Consider the following 16,872-nt stretch of genomic DNA (forward strand, 5'->3'; position numbering starts at 1 on the left):
TGGCAGAGTTGAAGATGCTAAGATTTTCATTGGGAGTGACGAAGAAGGACAGGATTAGGAACAATTATATTAGAGAGACAGCTCAAATTGGACAGTTTGGAGACAAAGCAAGAGAGACAAGATTGAGATGGCTTGGACATGTGTGGAGGAGAGATGCTGGGTATACTGGGAGAAGGAGGCTGAATATGGAGCTTCCAGGGAAGAGGAGAAGAGGAAGGCCAAAGAGGTTTATGGATGTGGTGAGGGAGGACATGCAGGTGGCTGGTGTGACAGAGGAAGTTGCAGAAGACACGAAGAAATGGAAACGGATGACCCGCTGTGGCGCCCCCTAACGGGAGCAGCCGAAAGTAGTTGCAGTAGTAGTAGTAGGTAAGAAGGATATAAAATTGTTTCAACCCCACTGACCTGTTGTTTTTAACTTTTTTTGGGGGGGGGCAGGGGGGTTCAAGTGGTGATTAGGGGGATCAGACCCCCCCCTCGTAATTTGAGTCGTGCTCTGGATACCCCTCGGGTGCAGTTCCGTCGGCCCAGTCAGCCAGCCCGCTCTTTGACGTGGGCGTTCAGTTTAAACATTGTTATGGTTTGTGAAAGTCACTCTGGGTTTTTTTTAGGTTTTTGTCGCCAAAATGTTTCGCTTTCGGTGTCTTCCTCATGACTTGTCCAATCCAACTCAAAAGCCTCCCGCCACAGATGCGTCCACTGGTGGTTTAGCGAATCAGAGCCCCCCCCCCCCTCCAAGTGTGACGTCAGTTCTGACCCTGCCTCCTTCAGCCCACTTAAACTACACCTACTTCTAAAATTCACCAAAATAAATAAGCTTTACCATAACACTTGCAAAAATGTGGTCTTCAGTTTCACTAAAATGCCTTGTTTGTATGAAAGACTAACCCTGTTAAACCAAGGGGTGCATGGCCGCCTCAAGGACAACCTTGACTGAAGAGGATTCTCTCTGGCAATCCTTTTTCAAGAAACCAATCAAACCATTTTCACTCTGGCCATTGTGCCCAAGCTAAACTGGTCCAGCTGTGAAAAGGACAAGAAACTAAATTTTACAAGTGATGAAGTAATGATTGTTAATGACAAGTTAAAATAATACTTTGCAGATGGGGTGGGTGGGGGGGTTAGTAACCCTCCAGTAGGCGATCTTGTCTATTCTGGGGAGGGAATTGAGAAAAATAAGACTCGTCGAGAAGCGATATGTGTTCTCAAATTGGAAGTCTTTCCGTTTTGGGAATGCCATCTGTTCCTTCGGTGGTTCGGCCGTTTATTTGTGGAGGAGTATTTCATTGAATCTACAAGCACACTTGCTTGTCCAATAAAGACGCTGCGATGGATTTACGGACGCCAAGGGTCAACAAAAGGTCGCCGCTCCCTCACATGTGTTTAGCCTTTGCGGAGACAGGACCTGGGGCAAGAAAACATCGGCTGTCAGGCTGTCTCCCATCCCCATGAATCAGTCAGATTAAGAAACAGTCGTAAAATGAATGGAAAATATGTGTCCTGACACTAATGCCCCCCCTGACCCGAGTATCATGAGTAATGGTGTCCTCTTGTAAATGTCTGCAGCCCAACAGTTTGACATCGAAGATGGTTAAACGTCCCATGAACTGGAATTTAAAGCGCAACAACCTTCCGTGATTGGACGTAGTCTGAATGTAAGGAACGGTCCAATGGGATCTTGTGACGGGTCTGACTGTCCTTTTCACTTAAAGTGGGGGTAACTGAGCTCAAATCTGTGTTTTGGTATACCCATACCCCAGGAAAACATATCAGTAACCACCCAGCCAATTCTGTATGATTAAAAATGTTGCAAAGTATATAAAACAAAGCTTCAAAAGCGTGTAAAAAGCTGCAGCGTCCACTGGTTTCACACTCTGGGGGCGTGGCACCGAAACCACGTGCTGTAGCCTACTGGAGGTAGAAAACTATAGGACAAAACTAATTGGGCAATTTGCAATAGCTGGCTTATTAGTTCACTGTTTTGTGATCTATTGGCTCTGTTAGGAAACGTTATTAGAGTGTTCACTTGGAATTGTCAATCAAGGCACAGCGCAGTTAACACGTACGTTACAGCGTAGCATCAACTAGCTTACGTACGTTAGTTACAGTGTAGCATCAACTGTGACGTTACAGTGTAACGGTTACTCACTCCCACCTGCAATAAGCTAACGTTAGCTAGCTAACGTCGGCTCGGATAGAATAATTCTAGCTATAAAATCCGAGCTGACGCTAGCTAACTAGCTAAACTAGCTAAATGCACTGCTAGAGTAACGTTAGTTAGCTAGCTAACTAGCTAGCTAACGTTACTCTAGCAGTGCATTTTCCTGTGGCTAGCGACCGTTATGTCGTTGTTGTATCGCTAACGTTAGCAAGCTAATAATACACAACAAGGCTACTTACTGCGTTGTTGGCGACAAAAATTGGATCCGAAGGGCCCGGAGGAGACTGGAGACCGGGAAGGGTTGGTTCGGCCGAACTAACCAGTGCCAGTGGCCCGTCTGAAAAACCAAACTGTCGCTTCCGTCGCAAAGTGCTCGCTGCACAGGCGGGTGGTACTGCTAGCAACGATGCCCTCTCCAACTCCATGGCCCCTAATAAAGTCCGCCCACTGGAGCCTTCTTCTTTCTCCTGCCGTCGGGAGTTGGTATACGGTGTCAGCTTTCTATGCGCAGGCGTAGCATTCACACGACTTTCCACTGGCTACTTTCAACTATACTTCTGTAAACTACTACTAAGACACGTTAGCCCCTAGCTAGCTAACGGGTCTGACCCTGTAGCCGAGCGGTCAGTGACGTCGCCCTGCGGTGTAATACAGCCGGATCGAATCCCGCACCGGGCAAGAAAATAACCGGTTAAACTTCCAATTGCCTCGGAGGGACGGCTACCGTTAGGAGCTTTATATGGGGGACAGACAGGTGAGATTAAGGTTACTATAGTAACCTTAGGTTGGATACGCACAGGTGTTCTAAATCGATGCGAAGGGAGACGGTGACATCACCAATGAAGATGGTGACCTCACCAAGGAAGCCGGCCAAAAAAATCAAAAACGGCCTAACTCCGCAAATCAGTTCTACACACGGTTCAGCACATTTTAACACGTCAACAGCGACACACCTCCCACATTTATAAGGTATTTTGAAGCAAATCCGTCAGTGTGGTCACCCTGCTCTTTAATAAACCCGAGCCGGCGGTGATGACGACTGGCAAGTTTTAAGAAGTACTTGCAAAAATGCGCAACGCACATGAGCACTGTATCAAAACACCCACCCACGTGTGGCAGGAGTAAAAAGTACCTGCATGGTAGTACGTTGAAGTTTGTCAAAAAATATTATGTTATTGCTCCCAAGGGAGTAATGTTCTGATGAGCTTTAATTACAGAAATGTTTTGTTGTATTGCTGGCGCCCTCTTGTGGCGTTAGTTGGCACTGGCTGTAATCGCTGTAAACGCCGCTGCCGTTCCTTTTCTCGCGATCGGTGACGAGAGTGGTGGGTTAGAATCTTGGCCCCGTCCGATTTGGTGGATTGAAATGTTATTAACCACTTGAAAATATGATCCACGCGTATTAAGTGTTTTATGCATGTATATGCAATGATTTGTGATTAAGTATAATTGTTATAAGTGCCTACTGTAAATGTTTTATCGCGATAAATGGTGTGCTGCAAATTTGCTAGCTCGCTTCCACAGGCTTGCTAGAGAACTGCCGCACGAGCCTTGTGTAGCTAGCGGCTAACGCTAGCGTTGGATCAGTGTTTCTCAACCGGGGGTCCGCGGACCCCTAGTGGTCCGTGGTGTAATTGCAAGGGGTCCGTGAAAATAAAATATCTTTAAAAAAAAGATCCTATGACATTTATAGAAATAGGATTATTTTACTCAAATGTGACCGAGACCTTTATCTACCTAAACTATAAAGGGTAACAGGACTTTTTTCTCTAATTACATCTGTTTCAGAAGTGTAATTTATTGTATTTATGATAAGAGATCTCGCTCCCGTTTGCATTGTTAAAAGTTACTGCATAAAAATTCTGTTGTTACATATATCTGAAAGTTACTGAATACATATTCTGTTTTGTTACATATATCTGAAAGTTACTGAATACATATTCTGTTTTGTTACATATATCTGAAAGTTACTGCATAAGAATTCTGTTTTGTTAACTATAAGTTCCAACTGAAAGCTCTTATTTTTGCCCCAAAGAGTGAATAAATGCTATAATGCAATTTAAAATGCAGTTTCTACTGTTTCTATCAAATTGCAACCCCCCTCCCCCAAGATCAGGTGGAGGGGTCCTCAGGGTAGATCCAAAATACGCAGGGGGTCCAGGACCCCAAAAAGGTTGAGAACCACTGCGCTAGAGAGTTTGTATACACTCGGTGCCTTGCTAAAAGACACTTCGGCAGGGTAAAGGCACGAGGGTTTACACCCAGCTCCTCTGGAGTGAGGGGTTTTCTCCCTGTACTCGTAACTTTGCCCCGCCGGTCCACAACACAGCGTGTGGCGACATGTAGACGGTGTGTAAATGTTTAGTCTAATGGGTTCAATTTGCGCGCAGGTCAAGAGCATCCTTGCCAGCCGCTGGTTTTAACCCACAGGACAACCTTCCAGCCGAGCCTCTCCCCCTTCCCGGGGCATTCCTCTGCAAGAAGAAAAGCAAATGACCTCAGCAAGCGGCGCTTTGCTGTTATTGCTCAAACAGAAAACAACGCACGGTGGCTGGCTCCTTCACCTCAGCGAGTGTAGAAGTTGTCCATCATAATAACACACGCATCGGGTTCGAGTTTCAGTTTTCTGCACACGGTCAACAATAAACTGGCCCCGAGTTTACAAACAGCCTTTTAAATCCGCCGTTTGGATGCGGTTTTAATCTGGGGGGGCGAGGGGGGGGGGACGTGTCTCGTTTCCCTTGCCAGAAACCTCCGGTCGAGCGCCGAAAATGCATGTGACTCCCAAAAGAAATCCGAAGAAAAAACACATCAGTCAAAAAGAAGAAGAAGGAGAAGAAGAAGAAGAAGGAGAAAAAAGGAATCCAGTCAAAGGGGCCAAGTCTGGTTCAGCCCCACGGGAACGCGAGAGCTGACGCCGAGCACGCGGAGTGCTGCAGCGGCTCCCTCCGCGCATTTAGGTGATCTTTGATCATGTCTGGCGTTTTGACTCAAAGAGAAGTAAGTGTTCTCCCGCGGAATGTTCTCTCAGCTGGGGAGTTTAATCGCCGCTGGCTCGGGACCCTGGTGGCGGGTTTCACACTTCGGTTCAACACTGGGAGTTGGATGCCTTCGCCGAGCACACAACCCCGGCTGTCTTGTTAGACTTGGCCCCGCCGCTGATACATGTGTCACAGGCCTCGCATTCCCTCGACTCAGCTCGTGCTCTCGCTAGTACACTTTTATGGGGTTTTGCTTGGCGGGGGGACCGGGGGATAGTCTAGTCTCGCTGTCCAAGCTAAACAGAGAAGCGTTACAGGGCTGGACACATGGCCCGGGGCCCGTGAAACCCGATAATGCCGTCGTTATCAAAGTCGTGATCCCGCTGAACGACTCCGACGGCGCTCAGCGTCTGAACAAACGTCGGCTAGCTACAATACTGACCACTAGCGGTGGCTTGGAGTAAGTGCAGCCCTCCAAAAAAAATTGGAAATGTGACATGCGTCGTTTAACTTTGTTGGTTACTGTAAAGTAGGGGAGTGTAATGTTGATAATGCGGTGACCCACATCTATATATCGAGAGACATTCACCTAAGAGGACGGTGTACCTTTAAGGGAAGAGGCGAGGGGTCAGATAATGCACTTCCGCTTCCGGTTCACAGTCAATTCAGCGTCGTTGTCAGATGTATGACGTGCTAAGTTGGAGCTAGTAAACTACCTCGCCTACGTCTACTCTCACGTCTGTCTCGTTGTTTTCTCACGCCACAATATTCAGTTACCACAACTGCTATGTCGTCTATATAGATTATTCATGTGGAATGCTAAACGTTAATATCGCTGCACTGCATTGAAAACAGCTCCATAAAGTTACATATTGTGCAATAAGATAATAATAATAATACGCCAAGTAGATACACAGTTTAATAACATTTACCTAGAGAGGGGAGGTTGCAAAACCAGAGGGCAAAAGAACGAGCAATTTGTGTATAATCCACAACCCGAAATGCCTTGGGCTTGGATTGCAACAGTCTGCTTGGGCTCCGTCCGTAAACAAGATCTGATTTCGAAAATTGACGCATTTGAGGTTCTCATACTGCCATTTATTCCGAACTGCAGTCGGAGGGGTTGAAGCATTGGCAAACATGCCGAGGAAACCAGAGCACTCAAAGCTTTGGAAAGGGGAAGAAAAAAAAAACTAGGATGACAGAAATGATCGAGGAATAATGTAGGAATAACAGGAAACAAAGAGGAAAATCTGCAGGAAACGCCAACCTTCAAAAACCCTTAATTGCTCCAGATAAGACTATAAAATGTTATTGTGGATTGTACGTAGACAATTGACTATTGAATGTAAGGGCTGAATATGGATCCACCCTGCACCATCGCCTGAAAAAACCCCAAGCACAACACACGCACGCACACGCACACGCGCACGGGTAAATACAGGTTAAAAAAAAGATGTAGACTTCCGCTTGGGAGATTTATGGCCGAGTGTCAAGGAGAGGAGCCAGTGACAGCTGGAGGACTCCGGGCCCTGCCACAATGCAGCACGTGCACGCGCGCGCGCGCACGTACACCCCTTATCACCGACATTTGAACAGAGAGGGATCACAAAAGTCAAGATTGAGACACAAAAGGGTGGGGGTGGGGGGAGGAGGGCCCTGTTACTCTAGTTGTCTAGACGTGGGTCGCCCTGCAGTGCGTAAACTGCAGAGGAAGTCTGCCCAACGAAAGAAAAGAAATCTATCAATTCAAATTTGATTGGAAGCCAAAAAAACCCAAACGTCAGCACATTTGTTCTCCACTTTCCTTCTCCTTGATTGAGAGTTAATGAGAGATTACTGCTGTCACACCCACATCCCTGCACCGCTCTCCAAGAGTTAGGAGGGTCCTTTCGGTAAGTCATTGTTTATTCCACACACATTCCCGTGTATGCGTGCGTGCGTGCGTGCGTGAGAATACGAGAGCTGGAGGACAAAACAAATGGAGGGAAATGGGACATCGGATGCAAGATAACGTCCATAGCCAACTAAGGGAAACGGGTCATAAAATCCCTCCAGCACAAACATGACCCACAATTCATAATCAGCACATCCACTGCATTACAATGAGCTGATCCGGAGGAGGGTGTCCCAACACTTCTTGAACATTTTCGATGACTTCTCAAATTTTTCGGTGTCAGGTGAGATTAAAGTGCTCGACGGTGAAATATGCGCATTCGCCATCGCAGCTTTGTCGTTTTCAAATTTATTTTTCGAAACTTTGGAAAATTGAAACCCAATCTTAATAATAATCCAAGGTACACTGGAATATGTGCTGCAGATGTCTTTATTCTCTGGTGGTAATACGTGTAAACTACTAATAAGACCCTTTAGTCGAGCGGTCAGTGATGTCGCCTTGCGGTGCAGTACACCCCGTATCGAATCCCGCACCGGGCAAGAAAATAACCGGTTACTTTCTTGCCCGGTGCGGGATTCGATACAGGGTGTACGGCACCACAAGGCCCAACGTGCCTCATTAGTAGCTTACGTAAGTGTTGAAAAGCCAAGGGGGGTGGAATTTGCTCACAAAATCACGAGGAAATTACATTTATTAAAATTGTTTTAAGAGCTTGACGTGCAAGTGTCACAGTTTGGATACTTTGGCATCATTTTAAACATAGGGGGAAATGAACACGTACGTACGAGACATGCACGTGTATGGATTTGCCTTGACAGGTATTGCCCTATGCAAATAACTTATGAAGGGAGGGAGGGGGTGGTGTTCAAATCTATGCAAGTAGTGTCCACTAACCATAGTGTAACGTGCATGGATAAGGAGACATGTTGGCCACCGGCTGGCGGGTCAGACCCTTTGGTCGAGCGGTTAGCGATGTCTCCTGCGATGCGGGCGACACGGGTTCGCTTTCCGGCCGCGGCAGTTCCTGTGGTTACCTCGTCCCCCGACTTCGTTACATTATTGATTGGGTATAATCAACCCAAACAAACAACAAATGCAACGCTCAAAAGAATTGAACCAGGTCATCTATTAAGTCATTTTATTGAAGGTTCTTTAAAAAAAACTTCTATACACATTTTATTTTTAATTAATGATTATAAAGAATGGATAATATTATAATAAATACACAATTGTAAATGGCAGGCAACAGACATAGGAAGAGGTTGAAAACACGGAACTCATGGCTTCATGTTGGCTATTCTCTTGGATCTTCTCAGTCCGATAGTCGGCGCCGGCTTTCCCGCGTTTTCGTGGGCGGCGGCCGTGGCTTTCCTTCTGTCGTAAGTGCGAGCTGGCTGTCGTGACGCACACCCTGCCGCCGCACCGTTCACGACGCTCGGCGTGCTCTCCCGTAAAGCCGTGGCCTTTGAGCTTTGCGCGGGAGGTTTTCTCCGCTTTGTAGCCGCTACTGGATTTGAGGAGGAAGTTGGCGCTTGCCGCCCTTTCAGCGGCGTCCTCTTGGTCTCCTTCGCCGACTTTCCAGACGTGTGCTTAGTCGGTCTCTTCGCGGCCTCCAGCGGGGCGGTGCTGCCGTCGAGAGCGTTTCCCGTCTTGCCTTTGGGTTGCCTAGTCCGTAAAGACGTCTTCGCCGGCTCTCTTGGGTTTGTCGAGACTTGCGATGGTTCGGCCATTTTGTTTGACTCTATTGCCCCTTTCTTCTTTTGTAGTTGGCTTGGGGTGGCTGGACTGTCAGCTTGGTCCGGACTCTGCAGGATCACCGCCATTTTGGGCATACGGACCTTTTTCTGAGATTTATTGGTCTCCTGCGATAAATCACACAGAAATCCTGTTGTAAATCACAGATCTGAAGTCCTTTACGAGCAATAATTCCAGTCGTCCACCTGACGTTGCTGTTTTGTAATGAAAAAGATCAAAGTTGGCCTGTAGGCCAACCAACTTTGAGTCTTACCTCCGCATCGGCCAGTTCAGGTTTCACACTGGACAATTTGGCAACCAGCACCTCCCTCTGAAATGGTTCAAGGATTATGTTAAGAAGGGGAAAAAAAGGACACGAAATATGAAGCACATGTCGAAATTCAAACGTACCTTTTTCTCTAGGATTTGCTTTGCTCGTGCGGCCTCTTCTTTCTGTCTATTTGTGAAAGAGTTTGAAGAACAAGTTTGACCAGCTCTGACTGTGCCTCCTTGTCAACTTCAGAATCACACTACATGGAAAAATACTTATACTGTACATAGGGCTGGGCAATGTCTCCATTATACTGACATGGCGATATGAGAGATGTCGTAATACCGTGCTGTGGCACAAGTGTCGTCTTTTCCTGGTTTGAAAGACTGCATTACAGTTAAGTGATGTAATTTTCTGAACTTCTTAGACTGAATCTGACTGTGTAAATGTTATTGTCCCTGCCCATTAATTTCAGTATTTAAATGGCACTTTATTGCACATTTTAATTGTTTCGAGATGTGTTGCCTGGCTGTACCCCGAAACTAAAGTCTACCCGTTTGCTAGGTTTTCCTCCCGAGTGATCGTCGTCGTCCTTCTTTTGTCTCGCTGCACATCCTCCACCTTTGTGGTGGCCACCAGAGACTTGGGCTCCTGGTCCTTTGTGTCAGTCACTGCAGATGGCATGCTGCAGAGGACACGGGGGAAGCCCATGTTCTGATCGATGGGGTAAATCTGGAACAAAAATAGAGATTCAGTAAGATCAGCTCCCTCTCCCTCCATTTACAGCAAACACGCCCGGGTCTTAATGGTAATTCCACACATGTTTATAATGATGGGAAACAAATAAATATTGTGTGGTATATCTTAAGCTTTATTTAATTAAAAGTAATTCAGCATTTGGGGGTTTCTGCTGGCTCAGCGGCCGCTGCACCACATCACAATTCTTTCCCATCGTTCCTCCAACTTTCCACCGAGTGCTATTTGAAAACAAGCAGAAATGCCATAGAAAAATCATTTCAAAAGGACCCATCAGCCATGGTGTGACTCATACGCCTCCGTGCTTACCAGTCAAACAGTTGTCTTACATTTTAGGATTTTTTTCTCTTCTTTCTACCCCTCCTCATGTAATTGCAGTCTGCTTTTCAGCGACCAGGCTCACCTTTGTCGAGTTCAGCCTGGGCCTCGTCATTCCGAGCCAACATCATTGTTTCCCTTCTTGGTAACTTGCTTAATGTCAGCCAGCTCACCCTCAGGACAGTCACAATATCCCATTACATCACTACGTGAACGTCGATGTAGGAAAACCAAAGACGTGGTTGTAATCGAGATGCAACCAAGAAACACGCGACTTTAATCAAGCAGCGGTCAGTGATTAATGCATGTGGCAACCTGCCACACTGATAAGAAAACAGTGCAGTTGGAGAAGATCGTAAATTCCTGCCACCATTTTCACCTGTAGTTTCTTAATTTTTCACTTTTTTCGTTATGTCAATGAACTTCAGGTCAGTTTGTGTCAACTTGCAGCCTCCCATCCCTCTCAGCATTGAGCTGGGGTCCTCTTCCACAGTGCTCACCGAGCAGACTTAAATGACAACATTGAAATATTTAGAAAAGGCAAACAAGGACCCAATTAAGCATTTACCGTACACAGCAGACCAAAACCATAGGTTTAAGTTTTTAATGTTGGGCTTACGGTTAACCTAAAGAAACTTCTGCTGATCTTCTATGGAAAAACACCTCTTGCACAGAGGCCCAGCACCACCCACACAGTCTTACCATCCATTTAATTAAAATGAGACAGAAATGCACAGAAGTAGTTCACTGTCATTACTTTGATGAATGCATTTCCCACTGGGACTGGTGCGGATAGGAAATTACCGTGTAGGTACCATGGCATTACCATGTGTCTAATGTGATTATCATGATATGTAGTAGCGTTGTAATAGTCGATCTGACTGAACCATGTAGTACCATGGTAATAGCCTATCTGAGATACCATGGAAATATCTGAGGTACCAGATTTAGATACCATGGTATGTACTGTGGTAATATCCGACGTACCATGGCATGTACCATAGTAATATCTGAGGTACCAGAGTGTGTATCATGGTAATATCTCAGATACCATGGTGTGTATCATGGTAATGTCCAAGGTACCATGGTGTGTACCATAGAAATATCTGAGGTACCATGGTGTGTACCATGGTAATATCCGAGTACTATCCGAAGTACCATACTACTGGGGTACATATACTACAGTTCACCATGGTAAAATATGATTTTCACTGGGAGTGACGAAGAAGGACAGGATTAGGAATGATTATATTAGAGGGACAGCTCAAGTTGGACAGTTTGGAGACAAAGCAAGAGGCAAGATTGAGATGGCTTGGACATGTGTGGAGGAGAGATGCTGGGTATATTGGGAGAAGGATGCTGAATATGGAGCTGCCAGGGAAGAGGAAAAGAGGAAGGCCAAAGAGGAGGTTTATGGATGTGGTGAGGGAGGACATGCAGGTGGCTGGTGTGACAGAGGAAGATGCAGAAGACAGGGAGAGATGGAAACGATGATCCACTGTGGCGACCCCTAATGGGAGCAGCTGAAAGTAGTAGTAGTTACCATGGTAATTTATCTTATGGGTTCACACCATGGCCTCCCACAGTCTCACGTCCCTGCAAGTCTGCAGAATACGTTTTCGTCCACCACCACGCCCACCGCGGACCCCTGCAGCCTCCCTACGATGGCCTGTTCCGCATCCTGGAGACCGGGGAACAAGCACTTTGTCATGGATGTCGGTGGCAAGCCGGAGCGCATTTCCGTGGATCACCTCAAATTGGCTCACCTGGACCTGTTGGACTGGCCCTGCCCCCATGGTGGGGACGCCCTCCTACCCTGCCCTCACCCCCAAACAAGGACCCCAAGGCTCTTCCACCCCCCACTCCACCGCAGGGTCCCTAAGGCCCCTCCAGCGGGAGCCCCGGCCCCCGCTCCCGTTAGGCAAAGCTGTTCTGGCCAGGCTATCCGGCCCTGCCACGTTAACTCTAACGGTTATGGTGAATTCTGGGAGGATGTGTTCGTTATGTCTGCACACTGGGTCATCAGTGCTGCATTTGGGCTAGCACTGTTGTATTGGTTGAGTCTGCTGTAAGGGGCTTTTGAAATGGAGAGTAAAACGAACGTTTCGTTGACGCCGATACGGAGTCATGGTGTGATCCTTCAAACATAATATTGGCGACGAAGATGGCTGATATTTCTCTTCCACCACCTGCCCCCTTTCTGGCATTGCCTGGCAAGCCTCCAATACCGCGGACTTGCTGGTTACAGTCCTTCGAAACTTACCTCATAGCCTCGGGGCTGAGCGAAGTGAGCACGGCTCGGAAGAAGGCTCTGTTACAGCACTGCTTGGGAGCTGAGGGTCGGCGTGGATGTGCTCGGATGCTAGGGACCATTGCTGACTAGGATACAGCTGTGGGGCTACTGAACACCCATTTCGCTGCTCCACAAAGTGCCCTCCTTCAGCGATTTTTATTCCGTCAGCGACACCAACTGCCCAGTGAGTCTGTGCAACACTATGTAGCTAATTTGCGAGGACTGGCTAGCTTGTGCAAGTTTGGCGCGCTGCAGGACGAGATGGTCCGCGACCAGTTGATTGAACACACCAACAGCGTGAAGGTGCGTGAGACACTTACTTGAACCAGATGATCTATCGCTGTCTAGAGCAATTACCATTGCATTGCAACTGAGTGTGCAGCTATGCCAACTACACAGCAAGTGGCCACCCCCAGTCAAGTTGCCTCCTCAGATTGCTCTCTTTACTTGAGGCTTCTCCCCGCGACGCTTCCCAGCCAGAGTGAAGCAGACCCGGATTCCTCGGATGTCATGCAACTGGGGCAATGACAGCATTCTCGGCCCCGCCCACAACAGCCCTGCAGTAACTGGATCTCGGTCTCACACCTCAAAGGCCCAGAACTGTCCAGCCCGTGGCCAGACATACCGTACCTGCGGTAAGCAAAATCATTTTGCTAACGTCTGTCGCTCCTCCCCAGCTGGGTCAGAGAGCCACGCCTCCCAGTCTGCACCCACCATTATTCACAATGTGACCCCTGCGCCAGTGCCATTCAAATTATTCACAGTCAACCTCAATGATGTGTGCATTCCTCTGCTGTTGGACACCGACGCCAGCGTGTCTCTTCTGAATGTTGATACTTAAAGACAATTTTTCAGTTCACTACCACTGTCTGCACCCTCAGCTGCCCTCTGTGGCTATGGTGACTCCAGAATTGATCTGGTCGGCTCTCTCCGAGTGACTGTTCGCTATGGGACCAAGCTTGTGCCCAGTGTTGTCTTTCATGTTGCCCGCCGTGGGGTCAACCTGATGGGCCTGGACCTGTTCTCTGCTCTGGGGTTCTCCTTCTTGGACACGGGGGGGGGGGGGGGGGGTCAGTAATCCTGACTGTTGCCACGCCATGGCAGCAAAAATGGCCATCACTGTTTGAGGGTCTGGGCTGCCTCTCCACCTTCGCCCATCAACGTCTTCTTGATCCTTCTGTGAAACCCATCAACCAGCCACTGCGCCACATCCCGCTAGCTCTCCGTGATCGGGTTTCGGCCGAGCTGCAACAACTGCTGGAAGCTGGCGTCATTGAGCCAGTGGACGCTTCACCCTGGATCTCAAACCTTGTGGCGGCTAAGAAGAAGTCAGGGGCCCTGTGTGTCTGTGTCGATCTACGTGCAGTGAATAAGGTGGTGATCTCTGACAAGTATCCACTACCCATCTCAGAAGCGCCAACAGCTCAGTTCTATGGCTCTACGGTGTTCTCCAAGCTTGACCTCAGACAGGGTTACTTACAGGTGCCTCTCCATCCCGGCAGCAGAAACCTCACAGCCTTTGTGAGACACGCAGGAGTGTTTCGCTACACCCCGACGCCGTTTGGCTTCAGTTCTGCCCCTAGCTGCTTCCAGAAAGTCATGGTCTCTGTGCTGGCTGGCATACCGGGCGTGGCCATATAGTCGTACACAGGACCACCACTGAATTCCATAACAAGCGACTCAACAGGGTCTTCGCAGCCCTAGCCAAGCACAAGCTAATGCTCTATGTTGAAAAAATGTGTCCTCTCTGTGCCGGCCATTGAGTTTGTGGGGTTCCGGCTATCAGCAAGTGGTATAACCCCTCTCCAGTCCAATGTGAATGCCATTCAGGCCATCCCCGAGCCCAGCTCAGCCGCCCAGGTTGCCTCCTTCCTGGGTATGACAGGATACTACCTGAAGTTCCTCCCTAAGTACTCTGCCACCACAGCCCCCCTGCGCTAGCTGCTGCATAAGGACAAGCCTTGGGTGTGGTCTCAGGCATGCAGTGACGCTGTGCGTGACCTCAAAATGCAACTGACTTCACCAACAGTGTTGGCTCATTTTGACATCTCCAGCCCCACCTTCGTGACCTGTGATGCGTCGGCCACAGCGATAGGGGCTGTGCTGTCGCAGACCCAGAACAATGATGACAGAGAAGCCCATTGCCTTCGCCTCCTGTGCCCTTAACCAGGCCGAGCAGCGGTACTTTGTGGGTGAGCATGAGGCATTAGCCTGCATCTGGGCATGTGAAAGGTGGCACCTATACCTCTATGGTTGCTCCTTCACCCTCAGGATGGATCACCAGGGACTGACAGCACTGCTGCCCACATCTGGAACAGGCCACAGACCCCTGAGGCTACACCGCTAGTCTGACTGCCTCCGCCAGCACAACTTTAGCCTGCAGTTCACCCGAGGCAGAGACAATGTTGTGGCTGACCTGCTCTCTCACTCCGTCTCCACTCCAGCCCTACAAACGGGCAGTGACTGTGTGGAACAGGACATTATTCAAATGCTACACACAACCCTCCAGGCCACCGTCTCTCTGCAGGAGCTGAAGGAAGCCTCCGAACAGGACCCTGTCCTCTCTCAGCTCTGCACCTACATCTAGAATGGCTGGCCTCACAAGGTCCCAGAGGAGCTGGCTGCATTCTCCCGAGTCAAGCAGGAGCTCTCCTGCTGGAACGACACTTGTGTGGCACACGGGCTTTGCACAGTGGTCCCAGGTGCTCTGCGTGCGCATGTGTTGACCATGGCGCATGAGGGCCACCTGGGCATTGTGAAGCTAAAACAGCGCTGCCGAGACCTGGTGTGGTGGCCAGGGATATACAGAGACATTGAGGCCCTGGTCAAGGACTGCTCTGTCTGCCTCATGAGTGGCAAGACTGGCCACCAGGCTCCCCCGACCCTGCAACTTCTTGCCTGGCCCTCTCAGTCCTGGGAACACCTGCAGCTGGACATCTGCAGAGAGATCCATGGGGTTCCCACCACCAACGCTTCTTGGTGGTTGCCTACGACCTACACTCAAAATGGCCTGAGCTCACCACTACTGGCTCTGTAACCTCTCAGGTCATCATCGACCTCCTGGACTCATTCTTCTCATGCTGGGGCCTCCCAAAGACCATCACCACCGACAACAGTCCTCAACTGGTCTCTGAGGAGTTCACTGATTACCTTGAAAGTGAGGGCATCCGTCATGTACGCACTGCCTATTATCACCACCAGGCCAACGGTGGCGTTGAACGCTTTTACCAGTCACTGAAAAACGGCCTCAGAGCACACCTGGCCCAAGGGTGCTCCTTCACACATGCCATCTGTCACACTGCTGCACTACAGGGCCACACAGCACTCGACCACGGGCATCTCCGCAGCCTCTCTCACACTGGGCTGGGAGCTAAACATGCCCCTCGACAGGCTCCGCCCCTCTACACCCCAGGCACCTCCCTCTAGGGTCAAAGCCTCAGTCACCCGTCAGCAGGAGCAGATGAAGCAACGATTTGACCAGTCAGAACGAGCCAGGGTGCTAGACATCAACGCCTCAGACTGGGTCAGGGTCCGTAGGCCCCACAGGGACAATAAAATGGCCTCATACTGGTCCTTTCCTCTCCAAGTCACCCATCAGCTAGGCCCAGCCACCTATCTCCTCAACAACGGCACTCGGTGGCACTCCAGCTGCCTCCGGAAGGTGCCAGCTCTGCCACACACAGCTGGTGACACACCCCAAACCATTTCCTCAGCATGGCAGGACGCCCTGGGGCCTCAGGCAGCCTACACAGGCCCCAGACATTCCTGGGCCTCAGCTGCCCCTGCCTTCTGCCCCCTCACCTCAGCCTCATGCCTCCTCGTGACCGGTTTGCACACGTTCACACCCTGGCCACTTAGAGCAGTGTTTCTCAAACCAGTCCTCAAGGACCCCCTATCCTGCAGATTTCCATTGTAACCCTGCATAGGTAGCCCTGCTTGTACTTACTCAACCAATCATCTCATAGCACTTAATTATACAAGGTGTGCAAACTCTGACGTTCATTGCTGATTGCTTGAATAACTATAAACAGGTCCCTATTCAGGGTCGCAAAGATAATCTGCAGGATAGGGGGTCCTTGAGGACTGGGTTGAGAAACACTGCCCTAGAGGACTTTGTGTCAACTTTTCATGTCTGAAACCCTGCCGGGGGGGGGGTGTTATCTCTGCACACTGGGTCATCAGTGCTGCATTTGGGTTAGCACTGTTCTGTTCTGCTGCAATCAGTATGTGATGTCTTTATGGTTGTTCTTGAATTGATTGGCCGAGTCTGCTGTGTAAGGGGCTTATGTGAAATGGAGAGTGAAACGAACGTTTCGTTGACGCTGATACGGAGTCATGGTGTGATCCTTCAAACATAATGGTGTGCGTGTGTGATGGACACTTTAAAGAGCTCAGTGGGTAGTCATGGTTACGCAGCGCCATGTTTGTGTTTGTGTGTGTGTGTGTGGTGGGGGGTATAAG

At 49.0% G+C, this 16,872-nt stretch overlaps 1 protein-coding gene across 5 annotated transcripts in view; it reads right to left on the reverse strand.

Moving 5' to 3' along the window:
* Positions 1–8,169: 8,169 nt before the first annotated feature.
* LOC130131717 (proteoglycan 4-like) overlaps positions 8,170–16,872 on the reverse strand; it is a 36,596-nt gene continuing 27,893 nt past the window's right edge. For all 5 annotated transcript variants that reach the window (XM_056301507.1, XM_056301506.1, XM_056301505.1 and 2 more), the window contains 4 exons: positions 9,598–9,776; positions 9,185–9,230; positions 9,048–9,104; positions 8,170–8,901 (listed from right to left, as the gene is read on the reverse strand). In XM_056301507.1, the coding sequence (XP_056157482.1) occupies positions 8,317–8,901; positions 9,048–9,104; positions 9,185–9,230; positions 9,598–9,776 (867 nt within the window). In that variant the 3' untranslated portion in view covers positions 8,170–8,316. The remainder of the gene's footprint in view (positions 8,902–9,047; positions 9,105–9,184; positions 9,231–9,597; positions 9,777–16,872) is intronic.

Source organism: Lampris incognitus, chromosome 21 (genome assembly GCF_029633865.1).
Source record: "Lampris incognitus isolate fLamInc1 chromosome 21, fLamInc1.hap2, whole genome shotgun sequence".
In the NCBI taxonomy this organism is placed as follows: Eukaryota; Metazoa; Chordata; class Actinopteri; order Lampriformes; family Lampridae; genus Lampris; species Lampris incognitus.